The sequence below is a fragment of the Eschrichtius robustus genome, chromosome 1 (assembly GCF_028021215.1).
Source record: "Eschrichtius robustus isolate mEscRob2 chromosome 1, mEscRob2.pri, whole genome shotgun sequence".
Taxonomy (NCBI): domain Eukaryota; kingdom Metazoa; phylum Chordata; class Mammalia; order Artiodactyla; family Eschrichtiidae; genus Eschrichtius; species Eschrichtius robustus.
Window position 1 is genome coordinate 64,855,556 of NC_090824.1, and position 26,830 is coordinate 64,882,385.

A 26,830-nucleotide genomic window follows, 5' to 3' on the forward strand; every position below is an offset into this window, starting at 1 on the left:
TCCTTAGGCAAACTGTATCACTCTCCTGAGCCATCCAGTGGACAGAGAGAAAAGATGCATTTCAGAGAGAAGATAGTAGTTTATTACAAAATAACAATTTAAGAATAAGAATATTTTACATTTCTATGCTACCTGTCTTTGAGGGATTTGACACATGATATCGTTAACTCCACTTATCGTTAAAGAACTCAAGGACTTAACTGCCTCTAGGGCTATTCCAGTCAGGTTAAAAGATGCGGTTCCCTTCAACTGGAAACATAACTATTTCAGACAACAATAAGTAAGCCAACTGCAAAAAAATTAAAGGGGAAAAGAGAAAAATTTAATAAGAACATGATATTGTCTGTTTTTTGGCATTAAAAGAGTACATACTACGTTAAAGCGAGTAAGGAAAAGAAATTTGTCACTGCTCATGGAATAAGGCAAGAGAGTATTACTATCAAATCATCATCTTATTTTTGCCCTCAATTTGGGATCTAGATTGATTCCTCAGGGTCTAGTCTATCCATAGGACAAGGTACAAAGTTGATTGAGCTCTCCCTAAGGATTACAAAATCCTCCCCAGACCTCATCTCCCTTGCTGCAGTGATTTGGTTAAATGTTTGCTGGAATATTTCTCAAACCAGCACTGCCCACGAGGCAATATGGCAGCTCTTGGTAACTGTGTGGCCTTTGTTGGAACTTCCTGGCAGGCCTTAAGCTCTCTCTTCCCAGGAGTCAGGGGCTGCTCCTATTAGGCAGATCCTCTATTTCCATTCCCCCCTGAGTATCCCAGAGGGGCTTTCACCCTAATGTAGAGAGCATACTCTAGGGAGGAAGTAATCTCAACCATCAAATGACTGAAGAACACTGAAGGCAAGTCATATTGTTGTTTCATTTCTAGCAAGGAAACAGAAGCCCAGAATAACCAGGCTGCTTGTCCAATGTTGCATAGCAAGTAAGCAGCAATGTGCTGGTAACGGGATGAAATTTTCTGAATCCCCTCACCAGGTGTGCCCCTATTAAGCCACTCTGTTTTCATGACTTCTACAAGGAGTCATGAGTTTGAAGGACATTTAACAAGGAGCTGTTGAGAACTGTTAAATATATTCAGAACTACCAAGTAATAATCAAGTGACTCTTGATTGTACTTCCAGAGTTCTAGACACTAGAATTGGGTATAAGTGGGGTACAAGTTAAATACATGTTGATTTTCAAAAAACTGAATATGGTAGCATGAAAAATATGTCATAGAATATGTCAACCATTAGTGAAGGTTTTTTTAAAAGGAAATTGAAGAAAACTTCAATTTATCTTACTTAGCAATAGGGCCTGGAAACTAAAAAATTATATAATTCTATTGGATGAATATTTTCATCTCTATATCCCCCTTAAAGGACAGGAATATTGACCCAAGAAAGGAATATATTCTGGCCTTAGTTAGTACAGATGATGTCCAGTATTTATAAATTCCTTCTTTTTTAAAAAAAAAAGTGTTTATTGAATTTCTACTATGTGACTGAAACTATTCTAGGAGCTTCAGCTTACACTGTCATGGGGGAGAAAAATTATATACAGACAAATTTAAGATATTATGTTAGATTGTAAGTGCTATGAAGAACAGTAAGGCAGCAGGATAAAGCAGATGATGGGGGGCAGATGGTGTCTTGAGCTATTTTATAGGAGGTAGTGAGGGAAATGACATCTGAGCAGAAAGCTGCAAGAAATTCATTTGTGACCCATGGGAATATCTGAGGGCAATATATACTCCAGGGAGAATAAAAAGCAGGTCCAAAAGCCCTGGTGGAAAGGAGGTGTAAATACTGCTACCAGTCAAACAATAACTTATATGGATTGCTTCCGTAGACCATTGCCAGAAATAAGCTGAAAGCAGTGTTTCCAACATGGCAACTTAGAAATATCCACTGCCCACTGATAGTTCAGATTAAATACACACACACACACACAGGCACGCAGTTAAGGCGGCAGGCCAAAGTCTCTCTCTTGAATATTACTACAGAGGGTTGAGAACTGATTACAGAGATGACTCTTGTTTAAATCAGAGTCTTGTAACTCAAAGCACTTTGCAGTGAGGCCATTCTTTTAGTCTGATAGTGGAGGGCTTTCATAGAGAGGTGGAAAAATGAGATTAGTCCCTCGTCCCCTAGGAAGTCACTACATGAGAAGATAGGAACTCCAGGATCCTGGCTCTTTTTCTGTACTTGGAATGAGTCAACCAAATCTTCTCTGGAATGTCGTGTATGGTACTCCTGAGGCAAAGCTGGGCTCAAGCCACAGTGGTGGTCTGCCTTCCTCAGGGGGTTCAGTTTATGTGTATGTAGATGCTTTAAGCAAACTGTGGAGACTGTGGGCTTATAGGAACCTAGAAGCTCCATTTATTCCAGAGAGCAACAACAACAAATTGGCCCTGCCCCTACTTCATTTCTTACATTAAAGGGCTATATTAGTTTTGCCATGATGCTAAATCAATACCAAAGAAAACCATTTGGTCTGTGTTTCTTTTGTTAAAGGGGCAGATGATGTATTTCAGTTATATTTTGTATCTTCTAATCAAATCCATATTCAGCACACTTGAGCAGGGAGAAATTTCCCAGAAATAAATGCATTTTCTATATTCAGAAGAAATCATTTATTATTCTAGAGCACACGTAACTTCCAGGAGACAATCAGAAATATTATTGATGAATTACTACTTTTCCATAATTGTAGGTGCATATGCAGAGGTGTGGAAGTTAAGGTTTTGGACTGCCTAGATCAACCTTTATCAAACTCACAATACGAGTTCCATAAACATGAAACTTCACATATGAACACGTATTGTGTGCTCACCATGGACCAGGCATTGTGGTAGAACTGACTGTATCTGCACTACCCACTTTATTTCACAATAGTCTTATGAAGGAGTTTCCATTGGTACTCTCACTTTACAGGAGAGGAAATAGATGCTTAAAGAGGTTAAACAATATACTTAAAACCATTGAGTCAGGAAAGGCAGGACCAAGTCCAAATTTTGGGCTGTTTGATGTCACAGCCTATGCGGTTAATCACTCTTCAGTGAGAGAGTTTTGAGGTAATGAGGGTCAGACAAGGTACCATATCTGGAAGCCCTTGAACTCTGTAAAGAGTTAGGTAACTGCTACTTTGGACCACTGGATCAAGAGATTACTTTAGGGAAACGGAAATTGTGGACCTTTGTAGCTATTGTTGGGGCATCTCAGCACATCCAAGAGTGCTGAGCTTGAAAAAGCGAGGGACTGTGCTTATGTTTACTTTTTGTTCTTAAGTCTGTTTTTTCTTTCTTTTAAAAATCTTTTTAATTGGCCAAAGTCTCATAATAGATGATATTTTAAAATCTGTTAGATTGAGAAGATACTTACAAAGACATTATGATAATTTTGGAAGGGTATTCGTTAGTTAAATGACTTTATATACAGAAAGGTTTGTTAATTTTTGCATCATTGATGTCATTTTCAAAGTGATCGTCATTTTCATTATTCTTAGCAAGCAAAGACTCAGAAAGCCAAACTGAAAAGATCTAGAATTAGTCAAAGATGGGATGCTTTTGTTTGTCTACCTGCTTTCTAAAATCTGTACAATGGAAAATGAAGTACCTGTAAGTTAGCAACATACTTGGGTGGCAGTTACTGACATAGAGTTTACAGACACTTCACAGAATGGCTAGCGATTATGCCTCTAGTTGGTAAAACAGCTAGCTGATTAGTCCGGGCAGAAATGGCATATCCCAAGCTAGAACTACTATCATGTCTTGGTAATGGGAAATGAATTCTTTAAGATCAGAAACAATGTCAGTTATATTTAAAATGACACTGGAAACCACGTTGTAATGGACAATTGTGCAGAGGTGAGCAGGGACTAAAAGGAGATAATAGGATTTTAAAAACTTGATTTTATTGGTTCTCTCCTCTATTTGCATTTTTCATCAGGATAACCTCTGCCTGTAAGTTCTACCCTGGAAGTTTTTTTCTCCTTCAATTTATTCTGGGTATCTGGGTTGAGGATTGAAAGGCAATATATACGTAGTCTTAGAAAGCCTGAATGGGTTGACAAAATTTTTGGTCTTCTCTGAAAATTCATCTATAGATTTGTCAAGACAGTTACATTTTGTGAAGCTTGGAATACCATAGTCGTCATTTCAAGACAACACAAAGCTGAAGCAAAGGCTTCAGGAGAAGCATTGATATGTCCGGACATCTGGAACATTTCTCAATCTCAGACTGGAGAAACATCCAGATGTCATCTAATCTGTCCACACTTGTCTATGAGCAGAGACTCCTAAGTGATGAGTTTCGTGTATGCTCTTAGAAATCTCCAGAGAAGGACGACCTCCCCATTGTCCCCTACATTAGTGCTGGTCATAGCTCCAAGCTAAACTTCTCCTGGTACAATTAAAACTCACTGCATACAGTTACCCTCTTGGGCAAAGAAAGAACCAGCCTTCCCATAACAACACTTCACATATTTTTAGCAGTCTTTAACAAATCATGGAGTTGTGCCAGAATGCAGGATAATATTGCTCTAGTTTTCAGAGATATAGAGCCTCAAAATGTTAATATCCAGAAAAAAAGTCTTGAAAGATGATTTAATAGAAATAAAGTGGTGATCACCAGATGCCAATATGAAATCTTGATGAATAAGTGATGCTAAGATGACTCTATTTTTTGTTTTCTGAAAGGAATTCTCAACTGATGGCTCAAGGGAATGCTGTAGGTGTGATATATTCTGATTTTCATAAGGTGCACTGGTACAGAGTAACGCTATTGTAGCAGGCAAGATGGAGGAATGGGAGCCAGATCATGGTAGAGTCATCTGGGTGCATAGCTGCTCCAGTGGTCACATCTAAAAGACACTGATGTCAGTTAGCAGGTTCTGTAGTGGTATGTTATAGGGCTCGGTACTGTCAACATTTTCACTGTTATCTCAGAAAAAGAGAGAGCATGAAATTCAATTCAGTTAACATTTACTGAATGGCAACTACATGCAGCATACTATGCTAGGTGCTGAGGGAAGAAAGCAGAATAAGAAAGCACCCAGTATCCAATGTAGTTTATGGGAAAGAAGAAGGAATTTGAAATTGGAGGATCTGGATATTTCTCTCAGTTTTGCCGTTTACCATTTATGTGACTTTAGACAAGTCAATTCATACTTCTGTGGCTCAGTTTTACCCATCTTCAAGACTGGAAACAGAGACAATTACCTAAAGAATTATTGGGAGGTTCATATGAGGTTATATAAAAGTGCTTCATAAAATGGAGAGAAAATAGCCAGACTGTGTTATCTCATTTGACCTGTAGAAAGATTCTTTGGGTTACACACTAATAATAGTTTTATCTTACAGGTGAGAAAACCAAGGCACAGAGCGCTTAAGTAAAAACTAAAGATGCTATTTTAGCACAGAGGAGAAGGGACAGGTGCATTGGGGGAGATGCAAAAAGAAGTGATATTTGAGTGGTACCATACTGGTTGAGTAAGAGTTTTTCAGGTGGAAGTGTGGCAGAAAGGCATTTTAGGGAAAAAAAAAAAAAAATCATGGCCAAAAGCACAGCAGTGTGAGTATGCAGATGTATTTCAGGAAAGATGATTGGACTGATTTTATTAGAGCATCAGTACTAAGACTTCCAAAAAAGAATGATGGAGATGGTGGTAGCCAAGGACTAAATTCTTGAATATGTTGGCACTGTGAACCATTGAAGACTCAGGAGCAGAGAAATAAACGATCACTGAGACTTTGGGAAGCTGTTCCATGGAGCAGAATTCACGGTAGAATGGAGAAGTAAATCTGCTGGGAGGTAATTTGGGAATTTCTCACAACAGATCCAGAAAAAGGCATTAAACTGGAGGAATGGCAATAGAAGCAGGTGGATTCAACCAACGCTGGCAGCACAGTAAAGTGGCAGGTGATCAAGAGGGAGGGGTTGATATCTTAGTATTATAGACTTGGTTTAATAAGAACTAAACCAAGAACTAAAATCCCAGATGGTTGAAACAGTAGTAATTCCCTTCTAGTCTGCTATCATCTTGAGTCTTGTCAGTATACACATTCAATCAGGAACACGTTTGCGTATGAAAAGCCTTCAACTCTAAAATTGACTTAGCTGTGATTTTGACGTTGGAAATCCTAGTGACGCAACCAGGAAACAAAGGAGGACCATGTGCCACAGAAAATAATTCTCAACCACAGATAAAATCTTTTAATAGTCGTCGGTATTATTTTTATAAAAAATATTTTCTGAGAAATACTTTTTCAGAAGATTATGTGCACGTGGGGATCAAAACGTAAATCTTCACTTTGTCCTTTGGTAATCTAGGAGTTGATGTCTTTTGTCACAGGACTTCAATATGTATTATTCACACTCAGTGGGCAAAAGGGAGGGAGAAATGTGGAGGAAGGAAAGGACTACTGTGATATTGGTGAAATAAATTCTGGAAGATGCACTAACTTGATTTCTTAATAAGTACCAAAGATATTAAATAGGGTTTTGTAACCTGAAATCACTGGATACACTTCAGGGATTCAAGAACTTCCTGATGGAAAATGCATTTACCTTGGGAGAGGTGCTACAGATTTCATCAAATCCTTGAAGGCATCTATGACACCCCAAAGAAAACAAATCGCTGTTAAAATTATGGAAGTGCCTTACTCTACAGAATGGATACGACCATGAATTTAAAAAAATGAACAAGAGAAGATTTAAAAGATGTTCACGTTTGTGGGCTTAGAAAAGACAAAAGAATTGCCTTTAGCTAATTAGCACCCTCTAATTTTTTGCTTTTGTCACCTCATGTTTAGATATCGACAGAGATTCTTAAAGCTGACTTATATCAGCAGCCTGAATAAACTAGCGGACCTACACAGTATTTTCTCTATTATTATTTATACTCTGACTCTTTATACCATAAGGAGGTTGGATAGATTTCAGAAATCATTTAGCTCAACACGTAGCTACAGGCAAATCCATAGCCAAATCATCCCAGATGGGGGACTGTATATTTTTAAGTATCTGGAGCTCCCCCATCCTCCCTTAGTAATCTGTTTGTATGTGTCAGAGCAGGAACTCCCGGAACTTGAGGATTTTCAAGGAGTCATTCTCAGCACTGTATAAACATAACAGAGAGATAGGGGAACATATTGTATGTGTATAACTGATTCACTTTGTTATAAAGCAGAAGCTAACACATCATTGTAAGGCAATTATACTTCAATAAAGATGTTTAAAAAAAAAAACAAAAAAACATAACAGAGATTCTCTCTCTGTCTGTGTTCCCCAGTCGAGGATGTTCTACCATACCTTGAGAGGTAGGACTTCACCATGTGTGTGGATAAATACTCTAGAAATCACAGTGGTGCCGGTGGGCATTTAAGAATAGGTTATAAAATGGACAGTACCACCCCAAAGGAAACTATCCTCCAAAGACAAGAGGTAAGGAGGTGACCCTATAAGTCTTTCCTTCTCTAATTTCCCTGATTACATTATCTCCTTTTGTCCCCTGTGCTATACCCAAGAAGTTACCCTCAGACCTAGACCTAATCAAGAAGGCAGAATATTGATGCGGTGCAACTGAAAGGAAGAGCGCTGTTATGTTAAGATATGTGGCCAGCAATGAGACCTAAACAGCAAGGAAGCCCCGGAGGTTTAAAAAGTGGCTGGTCCAGCTAATGCACTACTGTGGATTTCAAAGCAAATGGGGACAGAGACAAGGCATGTCAGCTCACAGCTGGGAAACTTCATCGGAGGAGAGAGGGTGACTTTCCTGAGGCCTGGGGTGTGGAAGCAACGCCAATTTATATCCCACTCTCTACCTGAATTAGCAGATCCAGACTGGCACTTCTTTGGCTAGAATTCTTGGTCCTGGGTATCTGAGTGGGTATCATATACCCTAGAAAGGAAGATAAATCTCTGTACAACAGTGCTGTGGAATATGCTGAGCCACCAAGGGAAGGTCTTAATCAGGCAAGAGGATTTTCTCTTAAAAACTTAGATTAATTTTTCCTTTGCTGAGGTCCAGTTTGTGCTGAGCGCTTCTTTGGACTTAATCCATTAAGCATTGAAGCAGAGGAGTGAACAGGGCAGACTCTGGAACTTAAATGCCTGGATCAATCCTGGCTCCTCCGTAGCTACTTAAGAGCTGTAAGAATGAATATAGGCAAAGTATTGAAACTTTGAAAGCCTCAGTTTCACCACCTGCAAAATGGGCATAATAATAGAACATAAAGTTTGAACAATGCCCGGCACAGAGGAGGTTTTTATATGAAGTTGTGGGGATTAGACAAAATAAGTATAAAGCGGTACGGTGCCTGCCAGTATTCAATAAGTGGTACTTCTGCTACTATTATTACTGTCAGTGACAACAATGATAACACTAAAAAGTGATGGAGAAAGTGAGAACAGTCCATGTGCCAAGGACACAGAAAAAACGGAGAGAAATATAGTGACGTGCACTGAGCAAGGCTTAACGTCTTGAATCTTTAACTAAGGGAAAAAGAAAGAAGCAAACAATGGTAATAAATTAGGGAGAATACTGGGAGTATGGAGAAATTATCTGTTTCTTTTTATTTGTGTTTATTGTGTGGTGGTGGGGTGATTACCAGTTTTATTTGAATGTTTTATAAGCTGTTAGATTTATTTACTGAGAATGAACAGATAAATAGGGATGTTATTCAGCTGTGTCATGTCACGGCTTCCCATCAGCTCTTCCACTAACTTCCAGACAAGGTTAATTAATGAGGGAAGTTCACTGTGGAGGAGGAGGGGAGAGCTGGGTCTGTTGAATGATTCATCTTATTGGGGGAACAGTGGATGAATCAACTCTCATGTTAGCAGTTCTAGGGAGGAAAGTAAGCTTTGGATGGAGACTTTCAGGATATCTTGAGAAAGAGGTACTGTCAGAGGAGTATGATCACTTTAACATTATATAATTTGATGGAAACTGGAACAGCTTCTAAATCTCTTCTAATCCTGGACGTTCAAGGTTATGCTTTTTAATATTTTGTTTCCCTTCTTAGAGCAAGGTGTCTTAATCCTAAACCAGAGGAGCTCCAGAAACACTCTTCTTCCATTTATGTTTTCATGGAGGTCCCTTTTCATCCACCTCTCATAGGTGACATGTCACCTCCTCAGGGAGACCTTCTGTGACCCTGTCTAAAGTGGTCCCCACCAGCCACTCCCTCACATTACCTTGCTTCACTCTCTGCCTAATAGTGTGGCCTAGTGGTTAAGTGCAGGGGACATGGAGCCAGACTCCCCGAGCTCAAACCCCAGCTCTGTCCCTTCAGTGTGTGAACCTGGGTGTGTAATTAACCTCTCCAGCCTTAGTTTTTTCATCTGTGAAATGGAAACAATGAAAACGCTCTCCTCCTGGATTGTCATGAGGACTAATACACATAAGCTGTCCCACGCTCAGCATATTGTAGTGCACACAAATGTTAGCTACTGTTGTTTTAGCCTTCATCGCCCTCTGAAATCACCTTCTTTATTTATTTACTTATTATGGTCTCTTTCCCCCCTGTTCGTTAGCAGTTGGCAGGGACTTTTTGTTGTTCAAAGCTGAGTTTAGGATCTTGAACAAGCTCCATATTAGGAGTTCAGTAAACATTTGTCAAAATAGTGAATGAATGTTCTGTCAATATTTAAGAAATTAACTTCTCCAATTTCAGATCATGTAGCCAAACAGCTTGACTGAGCTGCCCGAATGACAGAACCAACAGAACCCAAGCCACTTAGTCTCTTGCCTAGACTGAAACTCAAACTATTTCTCTATATTGTTGTTAATATTATTTTTTATTTTTTTTACCATACCTCCCACTTTTGGGCAAATAAAATGTTGCAGAGCTTTACAATCTCTAGTTTGTTGTATGAAAGTAATAATAATTTTTTGTTGGTTTTCAAAAAATTAAGTTATCTAATGATATTGAATTACACTAGATATTGCTTTTTCAAAATATACCTCACCTCTTCCACCCTTCTTCCCTTCTGGGATATGCCTGCTACAAACCAGGAAAAACCAGGAAAGGTGAAGAACAAATGCTGACAGAAAAGTTGGAATGCCAAGAATGCATCTTTCTAGCATTAAAATGACAATAATCACTACACCTATAGTTTGCTTACAGAATTCCAAACTGGCTGAGGCTACACAGTTAGCAACTAATAAATGTACAGTGTTTCTGTGAGGCAGGAAAATACATGATGGTCCTAAAGGTAGTCTGTTTTTTGTCCTCCGACATATCCCTTTGTAACAGGCCAACAAATCCCTCTGTAGGGGGAGCTACTGCACAGGGCGCTGCCCGGGGGGGCCTCTCCCTTGCTTTGAACCCTGTTAAAGGTTAGGGGTGTTCCACACGTGCCCTTTGGGCTGTAGGACAGCTCAGCTAAAGGTCATCCTTAGAAGGACCTGCTTTACCACAACCTTCCTTTTTACAGAAGAATTAATGTCAAAGAAAATGCCTGATTCTGACTTTTCTGCAGCTGCTAGCCTCCTGATGACTTATGTAAGGTTTTTAAAACCTGATGAAAATGACCGTTACCATCCCTGACAAGGTTATGGCATTGTCCCACAAGAACTGGGCTACCGGAAGCTCTAGACTCTCCAGTGGGGAAAGGTCATGCTGGCCACAGAGACAGTGCATTCCATCTGTTTGCCCTCCTCATATAATAAATATTGTTTGAAAGATTGGTTAGTGTGTTGTAAAACTGATAAGATTCGGGTTGCCAAAGGCATTTCATGAATTTCATAGGTCTTAATTTATGTTGCTATAGTAACTGAAACGTTGGAATTTCCCAAGATTAGAAAGCTTTTATATCCTTAACCTTAGAATGGTAATAATGTAGATTATGACTCTGGACTTGGTCTTTGCTGTTGTGTGGAACATATTTTCTGTATGTGCAGTGTTCTATCTATGCTAAGGTGTGACTGAATGTTCAGTCACTGTGATTTCAAAATTAGGATTTCTGACGTCCAACCTGATTTTCTTATCTACATGTATGAATCTTGGTGGCCAAGCTGTTATTAAAATGGACAGTCTTTCTCTAAAGAGAAAGGGGGGGATTGGAAGGGGGAGGTGGGAGAAGTAGAATTCTTATAGTAGTAGTTCTAGAATGGTCATCTTAAGGACGGATGTGAATTTGGCTCACCTTCTCCATCAAAGTGAATTTCTAGCATGTGCTGAAGCACTTGATGCATTATTAACATATGTTTTAAGGAAAGACACTCGCTGAGGCATTTAGTGCACCAGCACTGTCTGAAGTGAGAATGAGGGGTGTAATGAATCCCCTGCCTTGAGACAGGAAGATAACTAAGAACCCTGTGGGCTGCTCAAGAGATCACATGTATTGATTATATGGACCCAAAGCAGCTGGGAAACTCAATGCAAGTGACCTAGGATTGACCCGAGACAGAAGTCTTTCCCCGGCTGGAGCCCAGCTTACCTTATATCCTGATGATTTGATGTGCACGCCACGTTTGGTCAGAGTAGATTTCATTCGGATGAAAAACGAACGCTCAAGGGTGTTGTCAGTGGTTAGCAGACTGGGGCTGGTTGATTCCACTGAAGAATACAAAAATACATACACATGATTTAGATCTCTACACAGGCCCTCTCAGCTACCGCTCAGGTACGATCCTTGAGTTCACTAAAAATAAATGACTGATGGGTGCTAAGAGTGTAGTAAGCAATTTACCTCATTTAGAAAATGTTTACTTTGCAGAAAAGAAAAAAGAAAAATTAATGTGTCTGAAGAAACTCCTTTCCAGTTTCTAGCAAGGGCTTTTCAGGCCTTTCAAGTTCCAGCAGCTCCCCAAGCGGGGTCTGATAGTAAGTAAGTAACTGTAGCACATCCTGAGGCTTGGCTGGTGCACATGGAGAGAACAGTCACAAAAAACAAGGACCCCAGAGATTTACGGGATCAACCAAGACTCGGGCAGAGATGCTTCAGATGAGAGTAAGGATGACTTGCTTTTTGTTCTCCCTGCAAATACCTTCTTGGATCAGTTGGCTACTGGGGAGTTCTAAGAACCATGGCACCATCAAGATTGGGCAGCCATACCCTGGCCCGTGTCCTTGCCCTTCTGAGTCAGTTTCCTTCGCTATGGAGAATAAGAGGCATGAAGTCTTCTCAGTTGACTCGAGGTAGAGGGCTGAGAATGGGATATACAGACAGAAACAAAAACTACTCCCGGTGTCAACCTTCTCTTCCTGTCACTAGTGGCAGCTTGTCCCCTGCCCTCATCAGAATAAAAAACAGCCTCTATGTTTTTACTTCTTTGCTTCCGATATGAGAAAATCATAGTTGCTTCCCTTAAGCAAGATAGTTACTCTTTCCCTTTAAGTGTATTTAGACTAAGCAGAATATGTTTTGACTTAAAATGGTAGTTTGCAGCCTTGCTGATCTAAAACCACCTTTATGCAAACGGGCCAGAAGGCAACGTGAATCTATTTCCTTTAAAAATAAACTCCCAAGGTGTTTTATAAATTTAAGTATTTTCCTGAAAAGAAATTAATTTGGGGGTTTTAAAGCCTAATAACATTCTAATTTTACTCTTCTAAAATAGTAGTTTAAAGTTTCTCTTATTCTAAAGTAAAAAAAAAAAACATGTCCAACAACAAAATTGAATTTCTTTTGAGCAGCCCTACAAGAGCACTAATTTTCCCTAGGATGAAGGTCAAGAAATATGTGTAGAGAGATTTAAGAATTAAGTAGGTGTGAAAATAGCTAATAAAACACAAAGAAAAATAGGCAAAACAAGCTTTTCAGTTTTAAATTATGAAACATATCCCATACATTTTTAAGGGAAAGAAACGTCTATTTTTTATATTAGACTCGATGCTCAGATGAAAGAAAAATACGAGCTACTATAATAACAGAAGCCTTGCTATTTGTGGTCTAGGGCTTTTCTTGTATCATTCTTGTCTTAATATGACTATATTTTCCTACATTTACAGCATTTCTCTTCTGGGGTGATGGAACCACTGACAAGTGTCCCTTCTTATGTGTCTCTCTTAAGATTTTCTTCTTTTTTTTGTCTTAGAGAGCACGGATCTGATGTCATTTTCAATGTACAGCTTTTTATCACTCGAGGGAAAAGCAGAGCCATGTTATATTTAGTACTTTCATTTCTTCTGATTAAATATGAATTACTATGAAATTTTTCTCATCATCTAACACGCTATAATACGCCAACAGCTTTTTAATACACTATATAAGCACAAACTTCTGCTCTAAGAGTTTAATTTGCCCCTCTAATCCAATCACATCAACCTTATTTCTCTTATCAGAGATTCCCATTTTGAATTAAATGAGCTCATTAGTTTTAATCAAAAGCAGAGAGATCAAAACTTAAACGTAAATGCTTTAGATCCGAACTGTCAGTCAGCCGTGCAGTTCTATTTTACTAAAACACAAGATCAGAGACCCTTAGAACCAATTTTTTCTCGTAAGGGATGCCGAGAGCTTGAAGATGCTATATCTCTTTTTTTTTTCCTTCCTCCCAAGGACAGATTATACATTTAAGGTTAGACTTAATTTATAGCACTTTTTCATCCTGGTGGAAGTGGAAAAGTATGCCAATCTACTAGTGTCCTTTTCACATTTATTGGCCCTGGTCCTCAGAGGCTTGAACTAATGTGAAGCCATCAGAATCCACACCACAAACTTAGCCTCAACAGTTCAGCTCTGTTCAGCGAGATTGTGTTTGCAACAGCTGAGGAAAAATGCAACTTCCCAGAAAAGCGAACTATGTTTTACGGCTGGGGTCCAGGATACCCTGACCCAGGAAGGAAGGAACCACGTAACTGTGAATAATTCAGGCATCGTTAGAAATTGTTATCGTTTGTAGTACGTGGAACTGCACAGGTTAGAGACCCCAGCAAAGGTGCTTCCCGCTGGGTGACACAATGGGAGACACGAGCTTCCCATGAGCTGTGGAGCCGAATGCTGCGTCCTGCTCTGGCTGGGCAGTGAATGTAACGCCCCCATCCCCCCGCCCCATGTGTTAAATCTCCAACATATACAGGAGCAGCGTTCATTAAACCCAGGACAACTGGTGTGAGAGGAATGCTGAGGTCAGATTTTGCCCCAGTGGAGCTGAGATTGAAAATCTAAACTGGTCCTCAAGCTGTCTTTCAAGAGCATAGGGATCTGGGGGGTGGTCAGGGAGAAGAGAGAGGGCAACTTCGAAAAGAGTTTGATTTCTGATAAAGATTTCTGCTTTAATTCCACACGGCCTTCTAATTCCGAGGACAGGGACAGAAGTAACCTGCCACACTGGCCCTTTCAAAGGATACGTGGCAAACTCATTGCCAGCACACACGTACATAGCCACGTTTGCTCAAGGGCTGGCAAATATGCTCTGGTTATCCCAGCTCTGACAGTGGTGTCTCTCATGCAAAGAGACATATTATCTGCATGTGACAGGAGCAGCCACTTCAGAACAGAAGCTTTCTAAGTGTCTCAGGTGAGAAGCACGGATTGTGATGAAGGTTCTATTGGGAGACAGCCAAGGGAGCATGGCCTTGGTGTTGTGTGACATGACTATAGCACTGAATAGAGAAAGGATGTGTGTGTCTGTTGGGCGGATATGAAGAGAGGACAAAATAGTGAGAAAAGTATCCTTAGGACTGCTGCTCTATAAAGACCGTGGAACCAATCTATGTCAAAAAAGCGTATTGGAGTGCTTTCTAGATATCACACGCTTTTCTGTCAGCTTTTTGAGACAGGCCATGATTGCTGCATGATCTGATAAGAAATTTGGGATTCAGAGAAGTTATATCTGCTGCCGGAGACAAAGGAGAAATTGATGGGTAAAGCTGGATTAAGTGGTCAAAGCCCAGATATGGCCAGTTTTGACCTACGAATTATAAACAAGGAGCTGAAAAAGAAAACAAAATCAAGACCCACACAACTGAAAGCTAGATAAAGAAATAGACTCTCTTTTGGTGAATCTCAAGGGCCTCAACTTTTAAGTAAATCTAAATGATCTCAGCTCTTGAAATGCCAGTTTTTGCATATTTTGTGAGATTTACAGAACAATTTATAGCAAAAGTTGTAATAATTTTTATGTTGGCAAATTCCACCATAATGTGAAAGCATATCTGCATTATTCCACCTCTGTTTATGATTCCCTAACTGGTACTGTAGTTACTGCTTCCTTATTATTATGAAGGGGCAGGAGGTGGTGATGAAGGTAGGGAAGCGGAGGTGGCTGAGAACCACCTAGTTCTCACTGGCCAAGCCAAGGGCCAGGTGTATACTGAGCACTTCCGGGATTCTCTCCAGGGTCCCTGCAAGTGGATGAGGCCAAAGCATAAGGAGGGCCTTTCTTTTTAGCACACTCCAAATGTCTGTGGTGCAACCCTAGTGTCAGAGCCTCCAACTGCCATCAAATCCTGATGGGGGTGGGAGAGAAAAGAAAAGTTAAGTTTTGAGAAAAGTCAAAACTCCTCAAGTGTGAACATAGTATTTTTCCTTTTAAAGGAGAAGCGGCATTGGGCTAAGTTATTAAGATATGAAGTTAAATATGCTCTTCTACCACTTCATTGCCTAAATGAATCTTTCCTTTTTCAGAAATTCTGTGCAAAGTGCGAACAACCAAAATGACTTTCACAAGACAAGGGAAGAGATGTTGGTTCATTCTGCAATTATCTCGATAAGGCCAAACTGTTTCGCTGGTGTATGCTGTTAGCTTTGTTAGATACTGATGTACTTTAGAACTTTAGAATGAGTATATGTCAAGTATGTAACAAGTTATTTCTTTTCTTACAAAAGTTTTCCTGCACTTCCTCAGCCACTTGGAAGTTAGGTTTGATCATGTGGCTTTCTGTGGCCAGTGGAATGTGAGCAAAAGTCGTGTCACTTTCAGGTGGAATTTTCGAGAAGAGCAGGTCGCGAGGTGCTACTTTCTCTTTCTCTCTGCTCTGCTGATTTCCAACATTTCAGATGGTAGCTGCTCCATCAGCCCAGGTCTTGGAATGAGGAAAATGTGGGACAGACTCTTTAGCCCACCCTCACAGAAATAATCTTTGTTGTAATTTGGGGATTGTTTTATTTACTGCAACATAACTTAGCCCAAACTGACAGATGAAAATACCAAATCTTTATTATTATATAAAAATATATGTTGTCCAAGTCTCCCAGATAGTCAGTGGCAGAGCACACAGCCATGATCTGTTTGACTCCAAAGTTCATGATATGTCCAGTATTCCAGTTCTTACATTTATTTATATTCTCATTTTATCTCTTATGCTAGGGCAGCAGGGTGGAGACAGGTCTAACTTTGATTCCCTATAGCACATAGCATGGTTCCTTAAACCCACAGCAAAGATTTATATGTATATACATATACATGTGTGTGTGTATATATATGTATATACATAAATAAATATATATGAAATATATGTGTATATATACACACATGTGTATACATACATATACACACACATGTATTATTTACATATATTTAATATATTCAATAACTAATATTCATTAAACATTGACATTAATGTAATAAGATCTCCCCAACTTAGTTTCCCAATAGTAGGCCAATGGTAAAAATAAATCTTTTCTCACGGAAATTGTCCCAGTGGATTTTATGTTTATCCAGGATGACAACTGTGGTAATCTAAAAATGCCACAAATTCTTCAATACTCCTCCTTCCAAAAGGTGTAGCCTACTTCCTTTCCCCTTGAGTGTGGGCTAGACTTGGTGACTTACTTCTAATAAATAGAATGTGGCAGAGTTGGCGGTGTATGACTTGGTCATAACAGGCAGCGTGGCTTCCTTGTTGCTGTCTCCCGGGTCATTCACTCTGATGGAAACCAGCTGCCATGTTGTAAGGACACTTGAGCAGCCCTATGGGGAGGTTAATGTAGTCAGGCACTGAGGCTTCCTACTCACAGTCACGTGAGTGAGCTTAGATGTGGACCCTCCTGCCCCAATCAAGCGTTCAGATGACTATGCTCTGACTGACATCTCCATGACAACCTCACGAGCGATCCCAAGCTACAGCTAACTCTGACAAGCTGCTACTGGATTCCTGACCTATAAAATGAGATATCTTTGCTTTTTAAAAATCTATCAGTATTGAGGGTAACTTGTTATGCAAAGACAGATAATATAACACCCACGTGGAACCTCTTTTTGGACAAATCATAACCTTGTTTTGATATGTGACAACCATGTACGTGGGTAAGACTCATGTGATTTTGAGAAGGAATGCCTTGCCCAGAGTGTCAGTACCTGGTGAATTCACATATGTAAGGATAACTACCTGCAGTGCTGATTTTTTAAAGTGGGGTCTGTGTTTTCAAAGCTAAATGCTCAACTGATTTTTTAAAATGTGCAGTTTGTAGAAGGTGCTGTCAACAGCGTCATCTGCAAGACTGTGATATCTTGAAAGGCAGGCTTGACGTCTTGCTTATCTTTTGTTGTATCTATTCCCACTCTTCTCCAGCCCCCAACTCATGCCCCCCAAGTGCCTAGGATTATGTTTTACATAAGTAGGCACTCAGTTTGCATGTTGAATACAGTAATATTCGGATGCATTCTTTTAAGAAGAATTATTCATTTTACCCCTGCCCATTCTCTCACACCAAACGTCTTGTCCCAAGAAGTCTTTTCTTCTTTTTTGGAGGAGAGGGAATCATTACGTCCTCTTCTTGTATTCATTTCTAAGGAAGCATTCTTTGCTAAGTGTTGTTTTGAGAGTCATGGATTAGTGGGTGTGGTCTTAAGAAAAGAGGATTGGCCTGCTTTTGCCCAGAATTAGAGAATACTTTGCTCTCTGTCTTTTGGGAGTTGGTTTCCATCCCACTGGGCTGTCCTCTACCATCCTCTACCATGTACCAGGGTGACTTTGAAGGGGGTGATGGACCTTAGTAGAGATCCTCGGCCACTGGCAGGGAGGCAGTGCCCACCATTTCCCGTGGACCCAAGTTGTACCACCTTTTGGATGTCAGGCAAATGCAGTTGCAGCCACTACCCTCTGGCTCAGCAATCAGCCTCTCTCAGCTTCAGTGCTTGCTCTGGAGTATGACGGAAAAGCCAAATTTATTGAAGTCTCATTAGGGCTGATTCCTGCTCCCACTCAGTTGTGAGTCTTCAGCTTTGTTTAGAAACTTGTGAATCATTAACTGAAACTCTAGAGCATAGCTGTGAAAATAATTGTGGTTCAATAATGATGTAATAAACTTCTTTCAGTATAACATTAAAAATAATCCGCCAAAAAAAGAGGAAAAAATAATAATCTGCCAACCCATGCCACCTGTCAGCACAAGCTCCCTGGCAATATCTGCCTGCCTCGGATGGGATGAGAATTGTGATGCATAAGGTTGGCGGTCAGGTTTCCTGCGCCCGGCGGGGGTTGCTACTTGGGGGGCTGTCCCCTGAGGGAAAGGAGAGCATTCAGCTGCCACCTGCTGCTCCACAGTTGGTGTTTGGATGATACCACTCGGGGAAATACACACAGTGTCAGAGTCAAGCTGCTACCAGTGGGTGTTTCTATACACAACTCCTAAGCTTCAGGAAAGTTCAAGGGGAAAAACTGGGTATTGTAAAGATAGACTTTGAGAGTGTATGATATCCCACATGACCCGTTCTGCAGCAGGCTGTGTACTCCAGAGAACATGCCATCTGAATACTGCGACGGTTTTAAATCTTACTGGAGACTCCCTATAAATGTTGCCACTTGAGGGATCTATTCTGGGAGAAAAATATAGCATGTCCTCCCGGGATGCCGCTTGGATTCCATTACCAATATTGCTTATGGGATCGAGTGTGGCAGTGCTTTTATCATGACTATAAAGTGGTTACCAGCCAATTCCTCATATGAAACATACTCAATAACATTGAAGCTTTTTTTCCTTTTCTGTTTCCTTCTTTTATTTCCTTCCTTCCTTTCCTTTCTTTCTCTCTTTTTTTAATGACAAACACGATGTCAGACAAAGGGCATCAGGACTTAGTCTTGGTAGTACAAAACAAAATAACAATACATAAACACCTTTGTGAAGGCAGCTTGAAACCCCGTGTTTTCTATTAAAAAGTCATGTTCAATCTTCACTGTTGATAGAACCGAATAGCTAACACAGAGAACATTGTATATCAGAAAGGTCAATAGTTATTATGAGCTACAAATATATTTTTTTCCATCCTTCAGGCTGTTTAGCGCATATCACAGCATGAGCAGCTGTCTTCTCTAATGCTTTTAAAATTAGAATCCCAAAGAGGAAGAAAAAATTATGGTTGCAATGATTGCTCTTTGCTTTTGTAAGTTTACTTTAATATACTATTTTATATACACGAATCTTCGGTGCAGCCTATCCACGGGGCAGTAACTGGTTGCCAGTATCGAGTTGAACTGCCATGTTTATTTTCTTAGCATTCTGGCCAAATCTCCATCTCAGGCACAGATGTTGTCGACATACCATATTTTCAAAAGGAGTCCTATAGAGGAGTCTGGTTACAGAGGCACTTGCAAACACACACATATGCATTCTGCCTTTTCATTGCTTTAAAGCTCTGTGACTAACTACAACAATGCCATGTGATGAGAAACAGTTATGCAGCACTGGGTGAAAAATCAGGCAGTGATTCAAACCATTGATACACAAAGTATCACTCTCCATGCGTAAAGTGCAGATGTGTGGCCTGAGAGGGCACCTTTTAGGTTGTTAAAGGTTGATCTTCTGCCTGTGCCTGGAACTCCCGGTCCTCACTCGGCACATAGCCCTAAAGACGAGTATTTTACATCGCACATGTAAGCATATACTGGACGTTATAGCTGGCTCAGTCTTTGTTCAGTTATTTACATTAAATATGTAACGAGTATCTATAATGAGCTGGGACTGTTTATAACAGTGCTTACATTTGGGAGGAGGGGAAAATATATAACAGTTTCTGGAAGTGCTTAATGCGCTGAAGAAGAGCGATGCAGGGTAAGGGGCTAGCGAGGGATGAGGGCCACGTTTTGGTTGTGTGGTCACAGAAGACTAAGTCATGTGGATGTCGGGGTGAAGGTGCCAGAGCTCCGGGCTCATGATTCGAGTTGCAGCTCCATCACTCTGCACTGGTAAATAGCTTTACAGAAAACTATTATTTGGATAGATATGCGCCAGTGACGATGAAATTCTAGAATGGTTACCCTTTGGACTTTTGTCCAAAATTGAAATAAGTGATATACTAAAGACGAATAATTTAACATGTCGGAAACTAAGGGAGGGGTCACTAAGAATTGTCCAGAGTGTCCTGTGCCTCCCAGATGAACCTATTGGCATTGTCATTTATTTGAGGATCTCCAGAGAGAGCAGCTTCAGTAGAAAAGTGGGATAAAGATTGAGTAAAAATAAGTGATTACTTCTCTTTGGTGAATTTGGTGATGAAAATAAAGAGGGCTGAGTATGTTTATTGATTGAGAGGACTGAGTTTAAAGTTGTCTGTATTAGAAATGCTAATTGAAGAATTTAAATCCTAAGGGATATTTCATTAGTAACACAGAAAAAGAGGTGAGCCTCTGAAATGGGGGGAAGGAAAAAAAGGATGTGAGCAAAAAAACGGAGAGGGGGAGGGAGAGAAAGGGGAGGGTGATGGGAACCGCGCTGAACAACTTAATCTCAATAGAGTAAAGGTCGTTTGCTGAGATAAAGGAAGTGGGAGAAGGAGGGGATTTTGAGAGTAAAGAAAAAAAGCTATGGAGCAGTTCATGTGGGCAAAGCAAGTAGGATCAATAGAAAATAAGCAATAAGATTACACAGTGGTTAGAAGCTGCATGACTTAACTGTAAGTGCACTGATTTTCTAGGGTACCCTAATAATAATGGCTTTGTGGTTTATCAAGGCATTGCTCAGGATAGTGGGCTTTTCCCAGGGATGGGAGCCGGCTCAATGGGAATGAAAGAAAGACAATAGAGTGAGGGACTCCAAAGGGTTAAGAGACAAGCAAGTAAGGATGGATAGAGTGATGAGCTGGGGAACAGGAAAGGATGACGGGGGTAGGGGTGGGGTGGAGGTGGTGACGTGGGTGAGACAGCCAGTAAGGGGGGGCTTTCTTCCCAGAATGATTTGTGAGAATGCTATTTGTTGCTTTTAAACAAGTTTATCTTTTTAATCTGTATTTTTTTTTCTACGTTCATAGAAAAATTGGAAGATACGCAAAAGTATAAATAAGGGGGGAAAAAAAAACAACGCAGTAACCTTATCCCCAGCTACAGTCACTATTAACACTAATATGTTTTGTTGCTGTCTTATTTACTATTTCTTTATATATTTATTTCAAAAGTGGGATCACACCCATATCTCCTACATTTTTTAATGTTAAAAAAAGCCACAGCTCACTAGGGGATAATAGCTGGGCTTTTATTAGACACTGTTTGGGGAATAAAAGGACGTTGGGGCTCTAGCGGCCTTGGTTGCAAGGCGCCTTTAAAAATAAGAAATGGTAGTAACTGCATGTACCTACATCAGTTCATCACTTTCAAATACACTATTTTTCCTGGCTGTGTAATGTATTTTTCCTGGCTGTGTAATGTTCCATCACATGGTGATGAATTTCTTTGAAATTAATCTTCCTTCAACTTTCTTATCACGTCTTTGGGTGGATTTCTAGAAAGAGTATTACTGGGTCAAAGAGGATAAGCTTTTTTTTTTTAAGCTAGTATGTACAATTTGTTTTCCAGAAAAGTTGTGCTGTGTTATCAGTTTATATGTTTATCAGCAATGTTTGATGTTCATATTAATTGCCATCTTAATATATGTGTTCTTATTTGCTAAAAATATTAAATTAGTAGAAGATGCAGAGAAGATACCTTGAAAAGCAATATGTAAAAACATCTCACGTGCTTAATTTGCATTTTTATTTCTAATGACGTTGAATAATGTTTTAATACATACTTACTGGCTATTTGAATTTTTTTCAGTGACTCATTTATGTCCTCTATTTTCCAATTGAGTTTTACTCTTTTTTCTTATCAATCTGAATGAGATACTTAGATACATGTATTAAGGATATTATCTTTGCCACATTTCTTGCAAACATTTCCCCATTTTTTTGCCTTTTACTTCTGTTTAGGATGTTCATTGATAAACATATGTTTGTAAATTTTATATAGAGAAATCTATACATTTTTCCCTTTGTAACTTTTTTTTGTTGCTCTCATACCTTAGAAAGGTTTTCTCTATTTTTTCTAACAGGTACTTGGCATTTTAAAAATGAAGCATGGTTAAAGGTCAAGGAATGGCTGTGCCAATGGGTGACTAAAGGTAAGTCAAGAAATGAGTTTGTTGAGCTTTGGCAGTCGAGGAAATCTGTGTGGAATCGGGACCCATCCTGGAAACTCTGACGCTGGCATCTGCTGCCGTCCGGTGGAGACGGCTGCGCAGACCTCATAGAACCAGCCTTCGCCATTGAGGAAGGTCCACGAAAGGTGTGGGTGTTGACAGACAGCGGCATTGAGAACAGGTAAACAATGCTGTTTTGTTTTTTTTTTTAAGAGGAAGTTTTTATATGCTGAGGTTGGAGGAAATGTTGCGGAAGCGCCGGGTGATAACCACTGCTCTTTCGCGCTGGGAGAGTCAGAAGCGTAGGAGTGAATCGTGGCCTCTGTTGAGAGCAAGTTTCTAGAGTAGTGGGCTCTAAGGGAAAAGGGCTTCAATCAGGGTGAAGACGCAGAGGTGGGGCTTGTGGAAAAAGATGGTGGCAGTAGCAGAGCTTACTCCTAATGACGGTTCCCAGATGAAAACACAGGACACCTTGTTAAATTTGAATTTCAGATAAACGATGACTGCTTTTTTTAGTATGACCCAAATATTGCATGTACGTTTCAAATTTAACTGGGAAGCCTGTAGTTTTACCTGTTAACTCTGGAACCCCTGCTCATGGAAGAATGAGGACTGTTGCACAGAGGAAGGGTTTCGTGTGAGAGAGTCACGTTGTTAGCAAGAATGAAGAATGGAGGGGTTTAGGAGACTGGCCTGGGATACATCTGTTTGACACAGAAAAGGTTCTGAATGGCTGGAACTTTCTCACTGGAGAGTGTTAGAGAGCCAGGCAATAATTGAAAATTCAAGTGAACGTTGGTGTGATGAAGTGGCTTTTTCAAATTTGCCTTCTTGGATATGGCGTCCAGCACAGCGGCCCAGTTTTTATTTTCCTGTGTGAACGTGTGTGTTCTGGGTGTAGAGGAGAGCCTGGGTTGGCAGGTCTCCACAAATGTCTCCTGAGTCAGTATCTTCTGCTAATTTATTATTTTTTATCATACAGGAGGAATTTGACTAGGCAGCTAAAATTTGTTGGTTTTATTATGGCTCTATTCCAGCACATCTTGAAGTGGTTATTTTTCAAAGTGTTTTCAGTTCGAAGTACTATATTAAATCCATCATCAATAAAGAACTGAGGTTTATTTATTGGAGAATATTCTTAGTAACATTATTTATACTTTGTAATAATTTAGAGGAGCCAGAAATGGGAGATAACCCGATAATTATCTATATCTGTTATTTTGCTAATGAATATCTATTTTCGACATCTTTAATTAAGCAAATTTTCCTTTATCTTATGATCCCAGTAAGTTTCAATGACCACTGCCCCATCTCAGCACCTAAACAAAGTCTTCTTATCCCCTGGCAGGCGTAGCCCTGCTTTGCTGCGAAGAAGACAGGACTCCATCCTTAGGATCTTGGTCAGCTGATAGATGTGTAGGCATCACAATACATGTGTAGGATCATTTCCGTATCTGAACTTGACGTTAGGTCATTTGTATATTGTCTTCAAGGCTATGCATAGTCTTCCCAAGTGGGGGGGGGGGATAAAAAAGCAGTCATTTTTTTAATGATTCTATTTATATTGTTCGCAATTAGCTTTGCTGTACCCTTTTTCCTTCAATTTAAAAACATAAAGGCTATTTACTGCTAACGGTGATGGTGAAAATGGGGTCGAAGCAGCCTTTTCTCAAACTGGGTGCAAAGCAAGTGTGTTGATACTATTACAATTACTGCCCCCTTTCCTGCTTCGCATATAATGCTCTAATGATGTACTTGATATTTTTAACATCAACACTTTAGCATTATATCAGGATGGCATCTGGGACTAAACTGTATATTCTGTAATGCCAAATGATTATTTTAAAGACTGGCACCGCATATTTCCTGTTGCCTGGTAGCTGAACGCTCCCACCACATTCGTCATAATTGTTTTGTGGTTAATCCTCTCCACAGCAGGGACACCAGGTATTTATGGTCGCCCTTGCTCTAGGTCTTCAATTATTTGACCTTACGTGAGAATGAATCCATCTATAACAGTAGGCTGTTGTTTGCCCACTTCTCCATTTTATTATTGCATTTATTTCTAACAAACTCCATTTGCATGTCACTAGTAAAGTTCTCAGTATTTTTTAATAGCTTGAGAAGCTGCATTTTAGAAATGACATAAAGGTTCAGATCATATACCTGGAGAAAATGCCCCTCTCGTGATGCTTAGCCTCATGTTTGACTCAGAGGTATGACCTGTGTCTTTAGTTTCCTCCTGAATCACTTCAGTTACAAGCCAAACCAAATACATCCAAATAAGTTTCCCTGAAATAGCAAATGATTTATACGTAAAACACTTGCGATCGAGCACTCTTTTATTCTGTAGAGAGGCTTTAGAATATTTTCCACTCATTGCACAAATAATGCACAGGTATTGTAATGATTTCTGGTATTAATTATTTACATGGGAGATAATATTGCCTTTACTTTCTTCTGGTAAGTGTCATATATTATTCTTTTGGTGCTAAAATCATGTTATATTCTTTAAATTATTAACATCTAATATATTAGACAAACTAGCTTATATCTAAAATGGAAGCTAAAATATGTAAAGCCAACCTAGAAAGGTCTTTATTCTGAAAGTTATGTCTTGCCCTTCAAAATTTTTTTGTTGACACTAATAATCAACACCTACAATCCTTCCTCGACAAGTAGAGTGCCTCTCCCCGACCAGGTAAAATAGCAGTTTGTATGTAAGTAATTTAGAAGACAGAAGTAGACTTAAGGGGGAAACACGGGCAAAGAAGAAATTATCTTTCTACCAAGAGAATTAGTTTACTTTAAAAAGAATATTCTCTTACACAATTTGAAGTCTAACATTTTAGGAGATGCATGTAAGTCCGAAAACATAAAATTATCAATAACAACCCTTGCTATTTTGACAATTATTTTCCTTTCTCTTTGTGGCTTGTTGGGAAAGAAAGCAAGCATTTAGATACATGCAGAACATGTAAGTAATCTCAGTAAGATGATATTCTTGGGATTTTCCATATTTATATATTTTTTCCTACCTTGTATTTTCACTACCCAAGAGCCCTGGCTGTTATTTTTTTCCCGAAGTCTGAAGATCACCCCGTGGATTAACAAATGATTGAGGAGCCTCTCTTAAAAGACTCTTTAAAAAACTGTCAGAATCAGCCTGAGACAAAGATTTATTATGAACTATTTAAAGGGCTTAATATATGTATCCCCAATGAGCCCTTGGAGCAAACTAAAAAGGAAGAGTGGAATTCTCAAAGAATAGGAAAAATTCTCCAATGTCCCACTTTCTTCATACCGTGATTACTGTTTACTCAAAGGATAAAATGCCTAACCTGTCACACAAAGTCTTCAGAAGCCACAGTCCTGCTGATGTACAGTAAAAACAAAACAATGAAGACCGACAGTAACGTGCTTGAGAGAGGCAGCTGTAATTTACTTCCTAACCTGTTCACTAACACACTAATGTGGCTACATCTTGTAGCAGGAGCTGATCCCTGACCCACACAGCAATCAAACAACTACCCGAGTGTTGGCTGTCACAGAAGCTGGGACCGTCGCCTTAATTATACGTTCCCGGATAACAAACCTTCCCTTAATGAGCAACTTTTCTCCAACGTGCATCCCAGCTCACCCCTTCTGTCCTTGAAAAGGCCCACTGTACATCACTGTGGTTGGAATTTGTGAAGCATATTCATAAGTATTCTTCCTAACAGGTAATAAATACTACCTGAGCAGGCTGTTTGCTTTATAAGAATGCCAAGATATAATTAAAATTATAGGCTTGTACTCCTGGGAGGCTCTGGAGAAGAATCACTCAAGACCGAAGGGAAACTTTTCAGTGAACTTAGAACCACGCTTTTCTCTTTTCATATCAGTAATATAATAATAATTTTTATTGTCCGGACTATTTTATTTTCTTTGGGATTTATATTTGGCAACGAGATTCTCCACCCCACCGCAACCCCCGTGCCCTTAATTGATATGATATCTGCACTAGCGTTCCTTCTTCCTAGACATGGGATTTCTTTATTTTCCTCTTATTATAACATCCCTCAATTCTGCTCTGATCTGCTGACAATGCCCCAACAGTTAACACAGGCATATAGGAGGGTCTTACAGGGAGGTTTTATAGATACAGTCGTCCCTGGGATCTGCGGGGGATTGGTTTGAGGGGCCCCTCCTCCTCCCACAAACACCAAAACCCAGGAATGCTCAAGTCCCTTATGTAAAATGTCATAGTACAGTTGGCCCTTGTTATCCAGGGGTTCCATCCATGGTTGGTTGAAACCATGGCTGTGGAACCCGCGGATACAGAGGGCTGACTCTACCTTGAGCAGAGGTAGTGCCTCTCTATGGCAAGAAGACCTTTAGCATTGAGAACGAACAGCCGAGACGATCTTAAATATAAAGATTTACTTCCCTATGTCACTAGCTCAGTGCTGGGTTGGGACTGGTCCATCAGCAAGGCCAATGGCATAGATTGGTGACTCAGTGCCGCAAGGGAAAGGACTTGGGAGACCAGATTCATTGGTTCTACTTTGATT

General features: G+C 39.8%; 1 protein-coding gene across 2 annotated transcripts in view; it reads right to left on the reverse strand.

Moving 5' to 3' along the window:
• Positions 1 to 26,830, reverse strand: part of NPAS3 (neuronal PAS domain protein 3) — an 855,298-nt gene that overhangs the window by 51,723 nt on the left and 776,745 nt on the right. For both annotated transcript variants that reach the window (XM_068534504.1, XM_068534494.1), the window contains one exon: positions 11,442 to 11,560. In XM_068534504.1, the coding sequence (XP_068390605.1) occupies positions 11,442 to 11,560 (119 nt within the window). The remainder of the gene's footprint in view (positions 1 to 11,441; positions 11,561 to 26,830) is intronic.